General features: G+C 41.5%; 1 protein-coding gene across 2 annotated transcripts in view; it reads left to right on the top strand.

Annotated features, from left to right (window-relative positions):
- Window positions 1-11,188, top strand: part of lingo3a (leucine rich repeat and Ig domain containing 3a) — a 41,556-nt gene extending 30,368 nt beyond the window's left edge. The window contains exons 2-3 of one of the 2 annotated variants that reach the window (XR_520037.1): window positions 5,578-8,989; window positions 11,133-11,188. Coding sequence is in view for 1 of the 2 variants with exons in the window: in XM_008277500.1 (XP_008275722.1) it covers window positions 5,639-7,465 (1,827 nt within the window). In the remaining variant the exon portion in view is untranslated. Of the gene's footprint in view, window positions 1-5,577; window positions 10,187-11,132 lie in introns of those variants that run through there. The other variant, XM_008277500.1, reaches the window with a different exon arrangement.
- Window positions 11,189-12,165: the final 977 nt, after the last annotated feature.

The raw sequence follows: 12,165 nt of genomic DNA, 5'->3' as shown, positions 1-12,165 counted from the left end.
AAACAGTATTAGATCACTCTTACTTTTCCTCTAATGGTACCCATCTAAGAAAATGTAATAAGTGAATTTAATAATATTAGACTCAAATAGAGAAACCGTTTCTGCTTTTAGGGTTTTTTAACAGCACATCATTTGGTATATTGTGGTATAAAAAAAAAACAGGTGTAAGCAATTAAATGAAAGACGACTCAATTCTTTTTAACTGATTCTGTCTGGTGCATGTTGGCTCATTATCACACCTGCTTTTCCTTCTCTAACAAATCAAAATGCTGTAAAAAGCTCTACAACCCTCCATCCCAGTACAATCACATTCTACTCTATGCCTTTTAAGTGAACAAAGAAAAAAAAAAAACAGCTAAACTTTCATGCATGCAGTGTCTCTTTAAGCCCTTTGGTCTTATGAAGTCACCATGTAATTTATTTGTTTTTGATGTTGTTAGATGAGATGCCCCAAAAAATATAAAACAGGTGTAGCTAACGGCGGAACATTCTTAACAGAACATAAAAAAGCTGTTTCAAATCAATTCATCCCCCTGTGTATGAATATTGAGGCACCTCCAGAATAGAACATTACTTCAGGCGCTGAAGTTGCCTCTAATAGCTAGATGAGTAAATGTTGCCTGGCAACGAAAATAGTAAAATAAAGAGGACTGACCAGTTGTCTGATGCTAGTGGATGTGTGCACAGAATGTACTGACAATGCTTTTTATATGTAATTTACCAATTTGACAGTGACAGACAACCGGCAGCTGTCTTTTCTTGTGGTTTTGGCAACAAGTAACGAGAAACAGGATCGTAATGCAGATGTCAAGATACAACAAGCAAACACAGAAAGGCAGGAAATTATATGCAGATACGAGGCAGAAAAGATGTAAACAGCAACTTGGCAACATCGTGTAGATTGTCATCCTTGATATTTACTGATACGCTAATGTGCAAATGAGCGATGACCCGAACACTGAGGTGAGGTCAGAGCACAGAGGTGTGAAACTCACTGAGGGTGTCGAGCTGACAGGTGAGTTTTGAGCATTCTGTGGAAAAAAACTGGGAGATTAGGAAAAGTGTTTCAAGCTGGGGAGGAAAGTGTAGATGGAGACGGGCAGGCGTCACCATGACAACATTAAACACCTACAGTTTTGTCCTTTCAAAGCCGATCCGAGCATTGCAGTTCATATCAGAAGCTGCATATTGATTCTGTCTGCGAGGCAGAGCTGCTGTACTTGGGTTTTGGTGAACATCTTTTGACTTCACAGACGAGTTTTTACATAACTTTGCTGAAGCCAACAGCATATTTATCTGAAACAGGTATTTTAAGACCTAAACTGCATGAAGACTGTGACAGCAGCCGCTTAGTGCTGCTGCTCTGGAGGTTGTTTTGCAGTTTCATTGCTATTTTTCATTCTGCTTCAGAAGTGCTGTGTCTCTTTTTTTGTTGCAGTATCATCACTATCCATGCCATCGATCACGTTTTACCACTTGACTTAGCGTGAAACCACAAGAATTTTATCCTCCCGAAAAAAACAAAACAAGTGCTAATGAAATGTGAGCACTGAGGGAAAGTGGCTGTCAGTCAATCCCCTGTCAGGGGAACCAGTTTCTTTCCCCCGAGCAGTACCTCTGCTCTGCCCGGAGTCACCTGCATCTGCCGAAGGTCAGCAGGGAAGAGCGGCGTTGTAATCCTGCTGCATAATCAAAGAGATGTGACTCTGCTGGTTATTTTTGACTGCAGCTTACTACCAGGTAACAGTACTCCCTTGGACAGTAGTTACTGTATGTGGAGGGATGGTGCTGTGTACAGTAGTGTGCACACCGCTCCATCCACCTGCTGCTGACCCGCGGTGTGTTCGCTGGCAGGGGGCCCCAGGCTTATTAGTGAGCGACTGCTACCAGATATGGGTTTGTCAAACCTGGCCATGTGACTGACAGGGAAATTGGAGACATTTCAAAAAGGGGCTTGAGGGCAGCGGGGTGTGGGTCGGGAGGGAGGAAGTTTGTGGTTACTGCTGTTTCAGTCACTGCCCACCTACTGTTTATGGGAGGAAAAAGCTTAAAGTTTTGCAGAGGCAGGTGAGTTGCTACTGTTTTTGAAGGCAGGCTGCATGCCCCTAAGTCATACTGAATGGGATATAATGTCAACAAAAGGCTTAACAACAGGCAACATGCATGCCAAGGGGAGAAGTTCTTCAAATTATGCAGACAGAGCTGTCAATAACAGTGTTAGTTTTTTGTCTAATTTGACCTGATAATGGAATTTTCCACTATAGCAATTCATGAGATCCCAGCTTATAGTGTCAAATAATAATAACATTCCTGATTTAGAGTCAGTTTTGTTGCCAAGTAGGTTTAAACATATGAGGAATCTGACTTAAAGTGAACACTAACAGGCAGAAAGGTTTTAAAGAAAAGCTAAAACACACACAACACACATTGCAGTGTTGCAAGGCAGTGGATGGTAAGTGCTACAAGACAAATAATGGAGCAAGTGTCACATGTCAGCAAATCCAAGGGATTATGAAAGTAATAAAAAAGTAATAGAATTGTTTCCGGTGTGCAGGAATGTGCAAGTTTACATAGTGTGTAATGAAAACATGAATACTGCATCAGACTCCCAGCAACAAGGAACCCATCTCGGTACAAAGGTAATTAAATATTATGAAATATTGAGCCAGCGAAGTGCATTCACATTGTATCCAGTGGAATAGGGAAATGCACAAAGCATCCATCTATTACACAGTATCTGAATAGGAGGGGGGAAATAAAGCACAATTATCACACATGCACCTATGGAAACAGTCTATGTGCAGCATCAGTCACGTAAATGATGTCCCTCCTCGTAAAAAGAGAAGCAAAACAGGGATTTTAAAAAAAGCCTGCAGTGAGTGCTACCCATCTCACACAGCTGTAATCTCATGAGCACAATATTCACAGTGAGGTATTGGTTTTGAAGATTGCTGCTTTACAGCCGGAAGCTTCACCAGTGACGTCGTTGAGCAAATGTGTGCTTTTAACTGTGCATTGTTTATGTGATTGAATCCCCTAATTCTGTCAGAATTTCTCACCACGAGCTTCGTTACCGATTTCAGTGGGATGTACGGTGAAATTTGTCAGTGCCTCCAGATCTGCTGCCGTGTTTGTTTGTTTTTTTTTTCACAGTTACAAAGCCTGAACCAAAAATCCGAGCATTTCCCATGAGTGCAGAAAGAGCTCTTGCGTCAGTGTGTGTTCAGCCTTGTTAAACCACAGTGAATGACACAAAATTTGTGGGCTGACTGCAAAAGGCTACGTGTCAGGCGGCGATGACGTGTGTGTTTTTGTGTACGTGTGTGTTTGTTCGAGGTGGAGGGAGGACAAAGACACCTCGCTGTCTCTGGCGTTATGACTAATGGATTGTCAAAAGTCTGACATTTTCAAAATTTTGTGTCATGTTTAACAACGTTCTGCTCATTTTAAGTCCTCCTGCTATCAGCGGTGCTGCTCACATTTTTAGATTCAGGTAATTTTTATTCAGCAGAAAGTTGGCTAATGGGGATATTCATCTTTGAGCAAGGCTGAATTGTAAATTAGAACATGTGTAGAGGTGAGGGACATTAAAGGAGTTATTAAATCATCTGTGGAAGCAGGTGAGAATTTAATCTTCTGCGCCCCGAGCAGTTTCTGGGTGTTTCTGGCTGCTGTGGACTCATTTGTCACTGTAATATAAAATCCTGCACCTCTATTGGAACCGCACAGCTTTGGCTTTGTTCGGTATAACTTAACTTATTTTACAAGAATTGAAAAAACCTGGAGTCAACATTTACAAAATTGTTCCCGTGGGGGAAAAAGGACAACTCCACATGCTATAGATATTAAACTATTTACATTTATAATTTACTTGCCACCTGTTTGCGCAATACAGTGCTTGCAGTTCAGTCCAGTTTAGCTAAAAAGTCCCAGAATTTTTGTCACATGACTGTTGGTTGTAGCTGATTCATTAATACCTTTTCGGTTGAGCCAAGGAACACAGAATTTTTTGTTTTTCACAGAATCTATATATTGCAAATGCTTTATTTTTGGTGATTTGTCGACATGTAGAATAAATTGATTTTGATGAAATATTACAAAACAGCATGAATGGCATGTCACACGTAACATGCAGTGACATACTGAAAGCTAAAAAATCCATTAATTATTTCTGTTCTTGCAGTTTCTGACTGTAATTAATGGTGTCAGTTTGGTGATAACATGCCTTTCAAACACGCTGGCAGGTTTTGGGCTTCAAATGCCAAAACCTTTCACGTCTCAAGACTTTGTTTTGGTCGTGGCAAGTCGGGTTGTGTGTGTTTCTATGCAGTGATATTCTGGAGATTTTCTCTAACTTTGTCAAACATTCATGTCCTATTTCCTTTTTAAACAGTTGTAAATGTCGTATTTTGTAAATGACAGGCAGTAGCGAGAGAAAAGGGATCAGGGTCTCATGATGTGCTGTCTTTTGTGTTTTATAAGTGGATGTATCAGTGTGCATGTTTATGTGAGGCACAGGAGATGTGCCTTGTCAGTGTCTTTTAACACACTGTCAGCTTCACCATTCAGTTATAAAATTGTGGAATATGTTTTCCGGACTTACTTTCCTTCCGACTATTTGGCGTTTCACTGGAGGGGGGGGTTTAAATAGGGATTACCACTCTGCTGTCGACATCCATCTGCAGACAAAGGCACTGGGTGGGAGAGAGAGGAACTGTGCATGTGTGTCATACGAAACCCATTGGCAGGTCGGAGTAGGCAAGCTCCTCTCATGATAAGCCTCATGCCTCAGAGACTCATGCAGATGATGCGGTGGCCTGAGTTATTGTGATGCACTGAGTCGTAGCCTTCTGCTATGGTGAGCGACCTTGTCGGGCAGGAGAGGAGCTGGACATACTGTGCTATATGTCTTTTCATTGGTCAGTGTCAATTTGATGTTTTATTCAGCCTGCTCCCATGCCGGTATTCTCTCCTAAGTCTATTTGTTTCCTCACAGTATATAAACGGGCCATTGGAGTGCATTTGCGGGGCTATTTGCTGTCAAAGGCTTCTGAGAGCGCACAATTGTTTTAGATTTTCATGCATTTTAAGATGCCTCACATGAGGGCCTGTGAATACAATGATTTCTCGTTCTCATTTCCCTATTTCCCTGTTTTCATTTACAATGCATGAGCTCAGGAGAGAGCGAGCAGCTAGAGAGCAATACAGGCATCAGATATAAGAGTGACTCATAGCTTCTTGGGGATTTTTTGGCGTAATGGCATATGATTTTAAAACCTGACATTTTACACAGGCACAGTCGACAATCGTGAACCAAATTGTTTCAACTGAATACAGACTCAGTCCTTTGAGGATTATCTTGGAGCTCTAGCTTTAATTTCACTGCTGTGTCGGGTCAATTAGAGTTTGTAATTGTAATTCCACTCATTTAGAGTGTTTGATCGCTGCTGTTTAAAGGGAATTGAGTTTAATTAATTTGTCTCACTGTCTGTCTTTTTGTCTTCCTCTCTCCTGCTTTCTGTTCTTTCATCCCCTCCCCACCTATTCTTTTCTTGATCCGTCCTTCTCTTCTCTCAGGTGTCTGGCCCAGTGATTCAACCCCAGACAGGTGACGTAGGAAGAGGAAGAAAGGAGGGCCATGGGGGTGAGCCAGAATGGAGGCTGGCTCCTGCCTTTCCTGTTCTTGCTACTTATGATCACAGTGTCACCCGCCCAAAGCCAAAGTTGTCCACAGCGCTGCGAGTGCATTGCCAAGCTCAAGACTGTGTCCTGTTTTGGCAAACGTCTGTCCGCACTGCCAGACGGAATCCCGTCCGACACCAAGATCCTGGACCTAAGCGGGAACAAACTTCGCTGGGTCGAGCATGGTGACCTGCTTCCATATCCACGTCTCGAAAAGCTGGACCTGAGTGACAACATGATCAGCGTCCTGGAACCAAATGCTTTTTCTAGTCTCCAAAACCTGCAGTCGCTTTCGCTGAGGGGTAACCAACTGAAGCTGGTCCCTATGGGGGCCTTCTCACGTCTCTCCAACCTGACGTCACTGGACCTCAGTGGAAATAAGATTGTAATTCTTTTAGACTTTACTTTCCAAGACTTGAAGAGTCTAAAGAACTTGGAGGTTGGAGACAATGATCTGGTTTATATCTCCAACAAGGCCTTTTTGGGTCTAGTGGGACTGAGGGAGCTGACCATTGAGAGGTGCAACCTGACTTCAGTGTCCAGCCAGTCTTTGTCATACCTGCATAACCTGGTCACTCTACGGCTCCGCTACCTCAGTATCTCCGCCTTAGAGGACCAGAACTTCCGAAAGTTGGGGAACCTAAGGGGCCTTGAGATCGATAACTGGCCCTTCTTAGAGTACATCTCCCCTCACAGCCTGCAGGGTCTTAACTTGTCTTGGTTGTCTATTACGCACACCAACATCACCTCTGTGCCCACCTCTGCCCTGCGCAGTCTGGCTCACCTCACCAGCCTCAACCTCTCCTACAACCCTATCTCAGTGCTGGAGTCCTGGGCGCTGCGGGATCTCATCCGGCTCAAGGAGCTGCATCTAGTCAACACTAACCTGGTCGTAGTGCAGCCGTATGCGCTTGGCGGTCTTAGACAAATCCGCCTTCTTAACCTTTCCACCAACAGCCTGGTGACCCTGGAGGAGGGAGCCTTCCAGTCCGTCAACACTCTGGAGACGCTACGTTTGGACGGAAACCCTCTGGCCTGCGACTGCCGCTTGCTCTGGATCCTCCAGCGTAGGAAGACCCTCAATTTTGACGGTGCCTCCCCAGTGTGCATGACGCCTGTTGAGGTGCAGGGACGGGCTCTCAACGCTTTCTCTGACTCAGCTCTCTTTGACCACTTTACTTGCCAGAAGCCCAAAATTCGCAACAGGAAACTGCAGCAGATATCTGCTCGTGAGGGGCAGGTAGTCTCCTTCATTTGCAGAGCCGAAGGTGAGCCCACACCAGTGATATTCTGGATTTCCCCTCAGCGCCGCCGCATCACCACAAAGAGCAGCGGCCGCCTAACTGTGTTGCCAGAAGGCACGCTAGAAATACGGTACGCCCAGGTAACGGATAGTGGAACTTACATCTGCATTGCTAGCAATGCTGGTGGAAATGACACCTATTTTGCCACACTTACAGTAAGCGGGCTGCCGCTGGACGCAGCCCTCATGGCCAACCGTACCTATTATGCTGGAGATCTTAATGACACAAATCTGAACGATACCAGAGTCTTCTTGAAGTTTACTCTGGACCTCAAGACCATCCTCATATCCACAGCTATGGGCTGTATCATGTTCCTGGGAGTGGTCCTGTTCTGTTTCATCCTGCTGTTTGTGTGGAGTCGAGGCAGAGGACAGCACAAAAACAATTTCTCAGTAGAGTATTCTTTCAGAAAAGTGGATGGACCTGCAGCCAGTGGAGGACAGGGTGGAGCGCGCAAGTTCAACATGAAGATGATTTGATTATTCAGAACTCTTTTCCTTTTTAGTACTTTTTCCCCCCAGTACTGTTTACAGGCAGTCACAAACAAAGACACAAAGGGACATTAAGGACATTAAACTGGACTTTTGTGCTATAAAAACATTCAAGTCAAGAATTTATAGGACATTTTATCCAGACGCGGTTTTGCTATTGAAAAGCTACTATATGTATTAAAAAAAAAAAACGCAATCTGTGAGGCTTTGATATATTTCTACTGCTCTTTATTGTGTGTTCACATTATTGTGCAGAGAAAAGCTGGATTATACTTAAAATATGTCTCAAAATTTCCAATAGACTGTTAAAAGACCAAGCAACAAAAGCACTCAGAGTCCCACCAGTGTTTAACCTTTAGAAAGCTCTTGCCAACTCCATCCTCCCTCCCTACAAGGAACTCCGTCCTCTTCATCTTTAAAAAGGACCTCACCTCTCTGCTCCATCTCAGATGATTCAGGCTCCAAACCGATGAATACGTAATAACAGGGTGGTGCTCAGTGAATGCCAAGTACTTGCCAATATGTATTTGAATAGTTCCAGCTATATACTGCATATTTACACTCATTTATAGTCAGGACTTGAGAGCAACGGTGTGACATAAATATAGAGGCTCTGCTTGAAGGCGTTTCGCTGATGGGTGGTTTGTATAGAATAGATGACACCTAGAGACTACACTCTGCAACACTGCCAATATGACCGTAAAGCACCATCTAATATCACTGTCAGTCCAATGGCGTGGTAGAGAGGAGCTACTCCTCACCGGACCCAATGCACAGTTGTGTGGTGACAAATCAGTACATGCAGATGCACATTTAGTTAGACTTTCCATTGTTGTTCAGTAAATCTGTACAAGAATCCTACCCTCTGAAAAAAAAACAACTGTATGTAAAAAGGAATGCATGTACAGAGTCGGCTTCTTCTTACTTTGGAAAAACTTGTAGTATTTGTATATTGAACATTTGTTGGGGTGCGTTCATCCCAAAACTTGTATAGGTAGGGTTATAAACTGTATAAGATTGTATTATATATTTTGTAATCGCTGAAATCCTTGTGGTTGTTTATAGTACTGTTGAGTGATTAATCAGATTTTACTGTTCTACTGTAAGTTAACTGTTAATCTCTCTTTTTGAAAGCAGTCTAGTTATAAACAGAGCTTTTACAGTCTCACTGTAGGATGCCATCATTTAGATCTGGTACTGAAACATGCCTGAGCTGGCGCAACAAATCCCGAAGGACATTTACATCAGGTTTCAGTTCACTCGCCTATTTTTGACCGCGTGCGAGTGACAGTGGGGAGGCTCGGCTGACCAGCGGGTGAAGGAGTTAAGTGGTTTCTCATCAGGACCTCGATGTGTTGGAGACATGCAGGGAAAATGCAAATGTGATGAAGACCTTGCGCAGAGGTCATAATGAAACTGAACCAGTGAGGAGAAGGAGTTGAGATATTCTACGAAAGACTCTCGCTGAGTGTTAGAACAAATGGCTGTATGTTAACTTTCAAAAAACACGAGGTAGGTGTGTAGTCTAGTCGGAGTGATTCTGAAAGTGATTTCATCAGCAGCAGCAGTAGGATGTTGATATTTCATTTTGGTTCAAGGTAGTAATAAAACAAGCAAGCTGCTTATATAATTCTAACGTTGAGGTATATCTTTTGATTTGTGGGTTCAAACCTGGGAATCAAAACCATTTTTTCAAAACCTACTTCTTCTGTTTAACTTCAACTACTGCATTTCCAACAGTGTTGCTCTGCTGCCCTCTGTTGGCGATACTGAATTTTCCACTATTTGTAGTTAAAATAGAGTTAACCTCAGCTAACCTGCAGAGTTAAAACTAATCAGCATCTTCCATTTCCCAAAAGGCAAATGTGAAAATTCAAAGATGGCTGACCTGAATCCAGTAGTGCTGGAAATGTAAATTAATTCAACATTTGTAATACAGCAAACCCTGCCTCTCTACTTCTACTTTTGCAAGTTAAAATGAATGTTTAAAAAATGCAAATAGAATACAGTGTCCCATGTTGCCTCATTTAGTGTTTACCCAGATATACACTGCACAGGAAATTTTGCAAACAAAATCGCTGATAATGAACTGTGAATATGTTCCTGGACTGACTGAACAGCAGTTAAGCTTCATCTTTGTATTTTAGATATGTAAGAAATTAAATTTCAGCTGTAATTTCTGTGTCCTTTACTGAATTCATCCTGTAAATATAGAAACCATTGTGTCTGGAAATTGTGCAAGACTGTTTTGTATTGTATTGTTTTATAAGAAAAAAAAAAAGAAGAAAAGAAAAGAAAAAAAAGAAGCACACTGTTTATAAAGCATGTGATATTATCTGCTATAATGATGTCTTGTCCCTGAACCCATTTTTATAGCAGTTATCTGGTCTCTCAGTCTTTATGGTGGCAGCCTGAGAAGCATATTAATCATTGAGTCTACAATAGACCCGTGACCCCCCCACTGTGAAATTTGTGTTGCTAATTTTGTGTTTTTGGGTCTGTTTCCCCAGGGGTTTGTCATATTTAAAATTCAGAGGGATGGGTATGTTATCTACATACTGCTTAGAAGAAGACATCTGTGTCATAACTCACTTCAGTTCATGATAGAAGCATGATGCGCTCTATGAGGAGGGTTATTATTGTTCATTTTCTATGCATTCATCAAAAGTTACAAAAAAAAATAAATGAATTTTTTGTGAGCAGACAAAAGCAGCTTTGCAGTCACACTTCAATGAGTTGTCTGTTTGTCGTGGGTTGTCTAGATCCTGACTGGGACTTGATCTACTGTAACTGTGTGAGGTATAGAAGTGAACTAACCTCCAGTGATATTCGCTGGGTAAATGAACTGAGAGTGTTCTGTTCTGAACGGTAATGGGTCATGTAAATAAACACCCATATGTGCTCAAGGAGGACGACGACATGAAAGAAATAACAGCCAGTACACTTGGATCTATCATAATCTGTTGCAGCTTTATGCTTCTTAAAGTTCACATGCTTTAAAAGACGTGTTCTACTAATAGTTACTTTGACCTTTACTGTGCTTCTTAGTTTGAATTTATGGGGCTGTTTTCGCGTTCATCTGCAAAAAAGGGGAAATTTTTTTCTGTGCTCGCCTTAAATCTGATTTGAACGTGTGCAGAAAATGTTGTGACATTAATGCTACTTAGGAAACAAACAAGAAGGCCGCTTGTCCAAATGTCATGACGCAGTGTAAGTTATAAAAGTAAACCAACCTCCATTAGTATTCACTGGGTAAATGAACTGATACTCTTCACTTACAGCACACTGACTTTATTGATAGATTCTGTCTAGCAGCTAAATTTTCTGCACTGTCAATGATCTTGAGTCAATTTTAACTTTGCAACTTTCACTGTGGGAAAATATTTTACATCATGTCTGGAGGTGATCTTTAATTTTTTTTATTTTTTTTGGGTCAAAGGTGAGCTAATGAGGTCATGAATTCTTGCAAAGGTGTTGCACCATCAGGAGCCTCCAGAGCAGCATCAGTGCCCCTTGGCACAGATGACAAACTGTACTAGAAAGATGAACAGATTTCCCCTGACATTGGTCCAAACAGAACGTCCCGTAAGTGTTCATTTAGTCACTGTGAAGGCCTATGATTCACTTCATATTTCACGCTGTGTTTGTCACGCAGCTCGTGGATGCTGGTATTATCAGGATGGAAGAACTGACTCCAAGCAGCACACAAATGTTCCATCAAAAGATAAACGTGCTCATTCGTACGGAGGAGCCCTCCTGCTCAGGAGACAAGTGGATCCAATTCAGCAAAAGACACATAACACCAAACCCCCTCACCGTGGGACTCAAACACTGACACTTGTGTCGCTTTGCTGCTGTTTACCAGTTTTGCACTCCTCCACTTACCAAGAAAATGGTCAAGAATGACTAATGTGATGATATCACGTTACCTCCGTAGAGCAGTATCTCGGTGTGGATTTCACACCTCTGAGACCCCAAATATGTGTCTGACTGTGTAATGAGTCACTTAGAGCTTTTCCTTTTTGTCACTGAGGTCCAAATCATGGATCTCAATGACAAAGTCATCTGGGCCTGCTCAACACTTTCATGAAAAGCTGCCTAACTGTCTCACAAACTCGATCCATGTGAAAGCATTTGCATTTATTGTAATTCTCTCATTTATTGAGGGCTGTTCTTAGATTTGTCAGTACTAAGATTATAGCTCCTTTCCATTGTTTACTCCATCATTTGGAAATTGGTGGAAATATCTGAAGTAATTTAGGTATAGTGTTATAAAATAAATAAATAAATAAATAAAAATAAAATTCATAAAAGCAGTGAATTTCTGGTAACAAGGGTGCTAGAAAAAAAAGTGAAATATTGTAATATTCAAAACTGTAAAAACTGAAAATAACAACAAAAATCTGTAAACAAATGATATTCAAACTGATTTAAGTAAAGCGAAACAAAATCAGATTTTTACAGCCGCACTTTATAAAACAACCAATTACTATTTGTAAAAAAAATAATAATATATTTTTTAAAAATGTATATTTTTGATGTGGACATTTTTTAGTTAGTTTTATTCGGGGTTTTTTTCTTTACAGCCAACATGCAAATGAATCCATTATTTTACTGGATATTGTCTCTTATTTAACAAAATAAGGAAATCTGTAAAGTAACAATGAAAAAATTATTTACCATGTTTT

This window comes from Stegastes partitus, unplaced genomic scaffold, assembly GCF_000690725.1.
Source record: "Stegastes partitus isolate 25-593 unplaced genomic scaffold, Stegastes_partitus-1.0.2 Scaffold99, whole genome shotgun sequence".
In the NCBI taxonomy this organism is placed as follows: Eukaryota; Metazoa; Chordata; class Actinopteri; family Pomacentridae; genus Stegastes; species Stegastes partitus.
The sequence above is the reverse complement of the archived record's forward strand: the minus strand, read 5'-3'. Positions and strand labels throughout refer to the sequence as shown.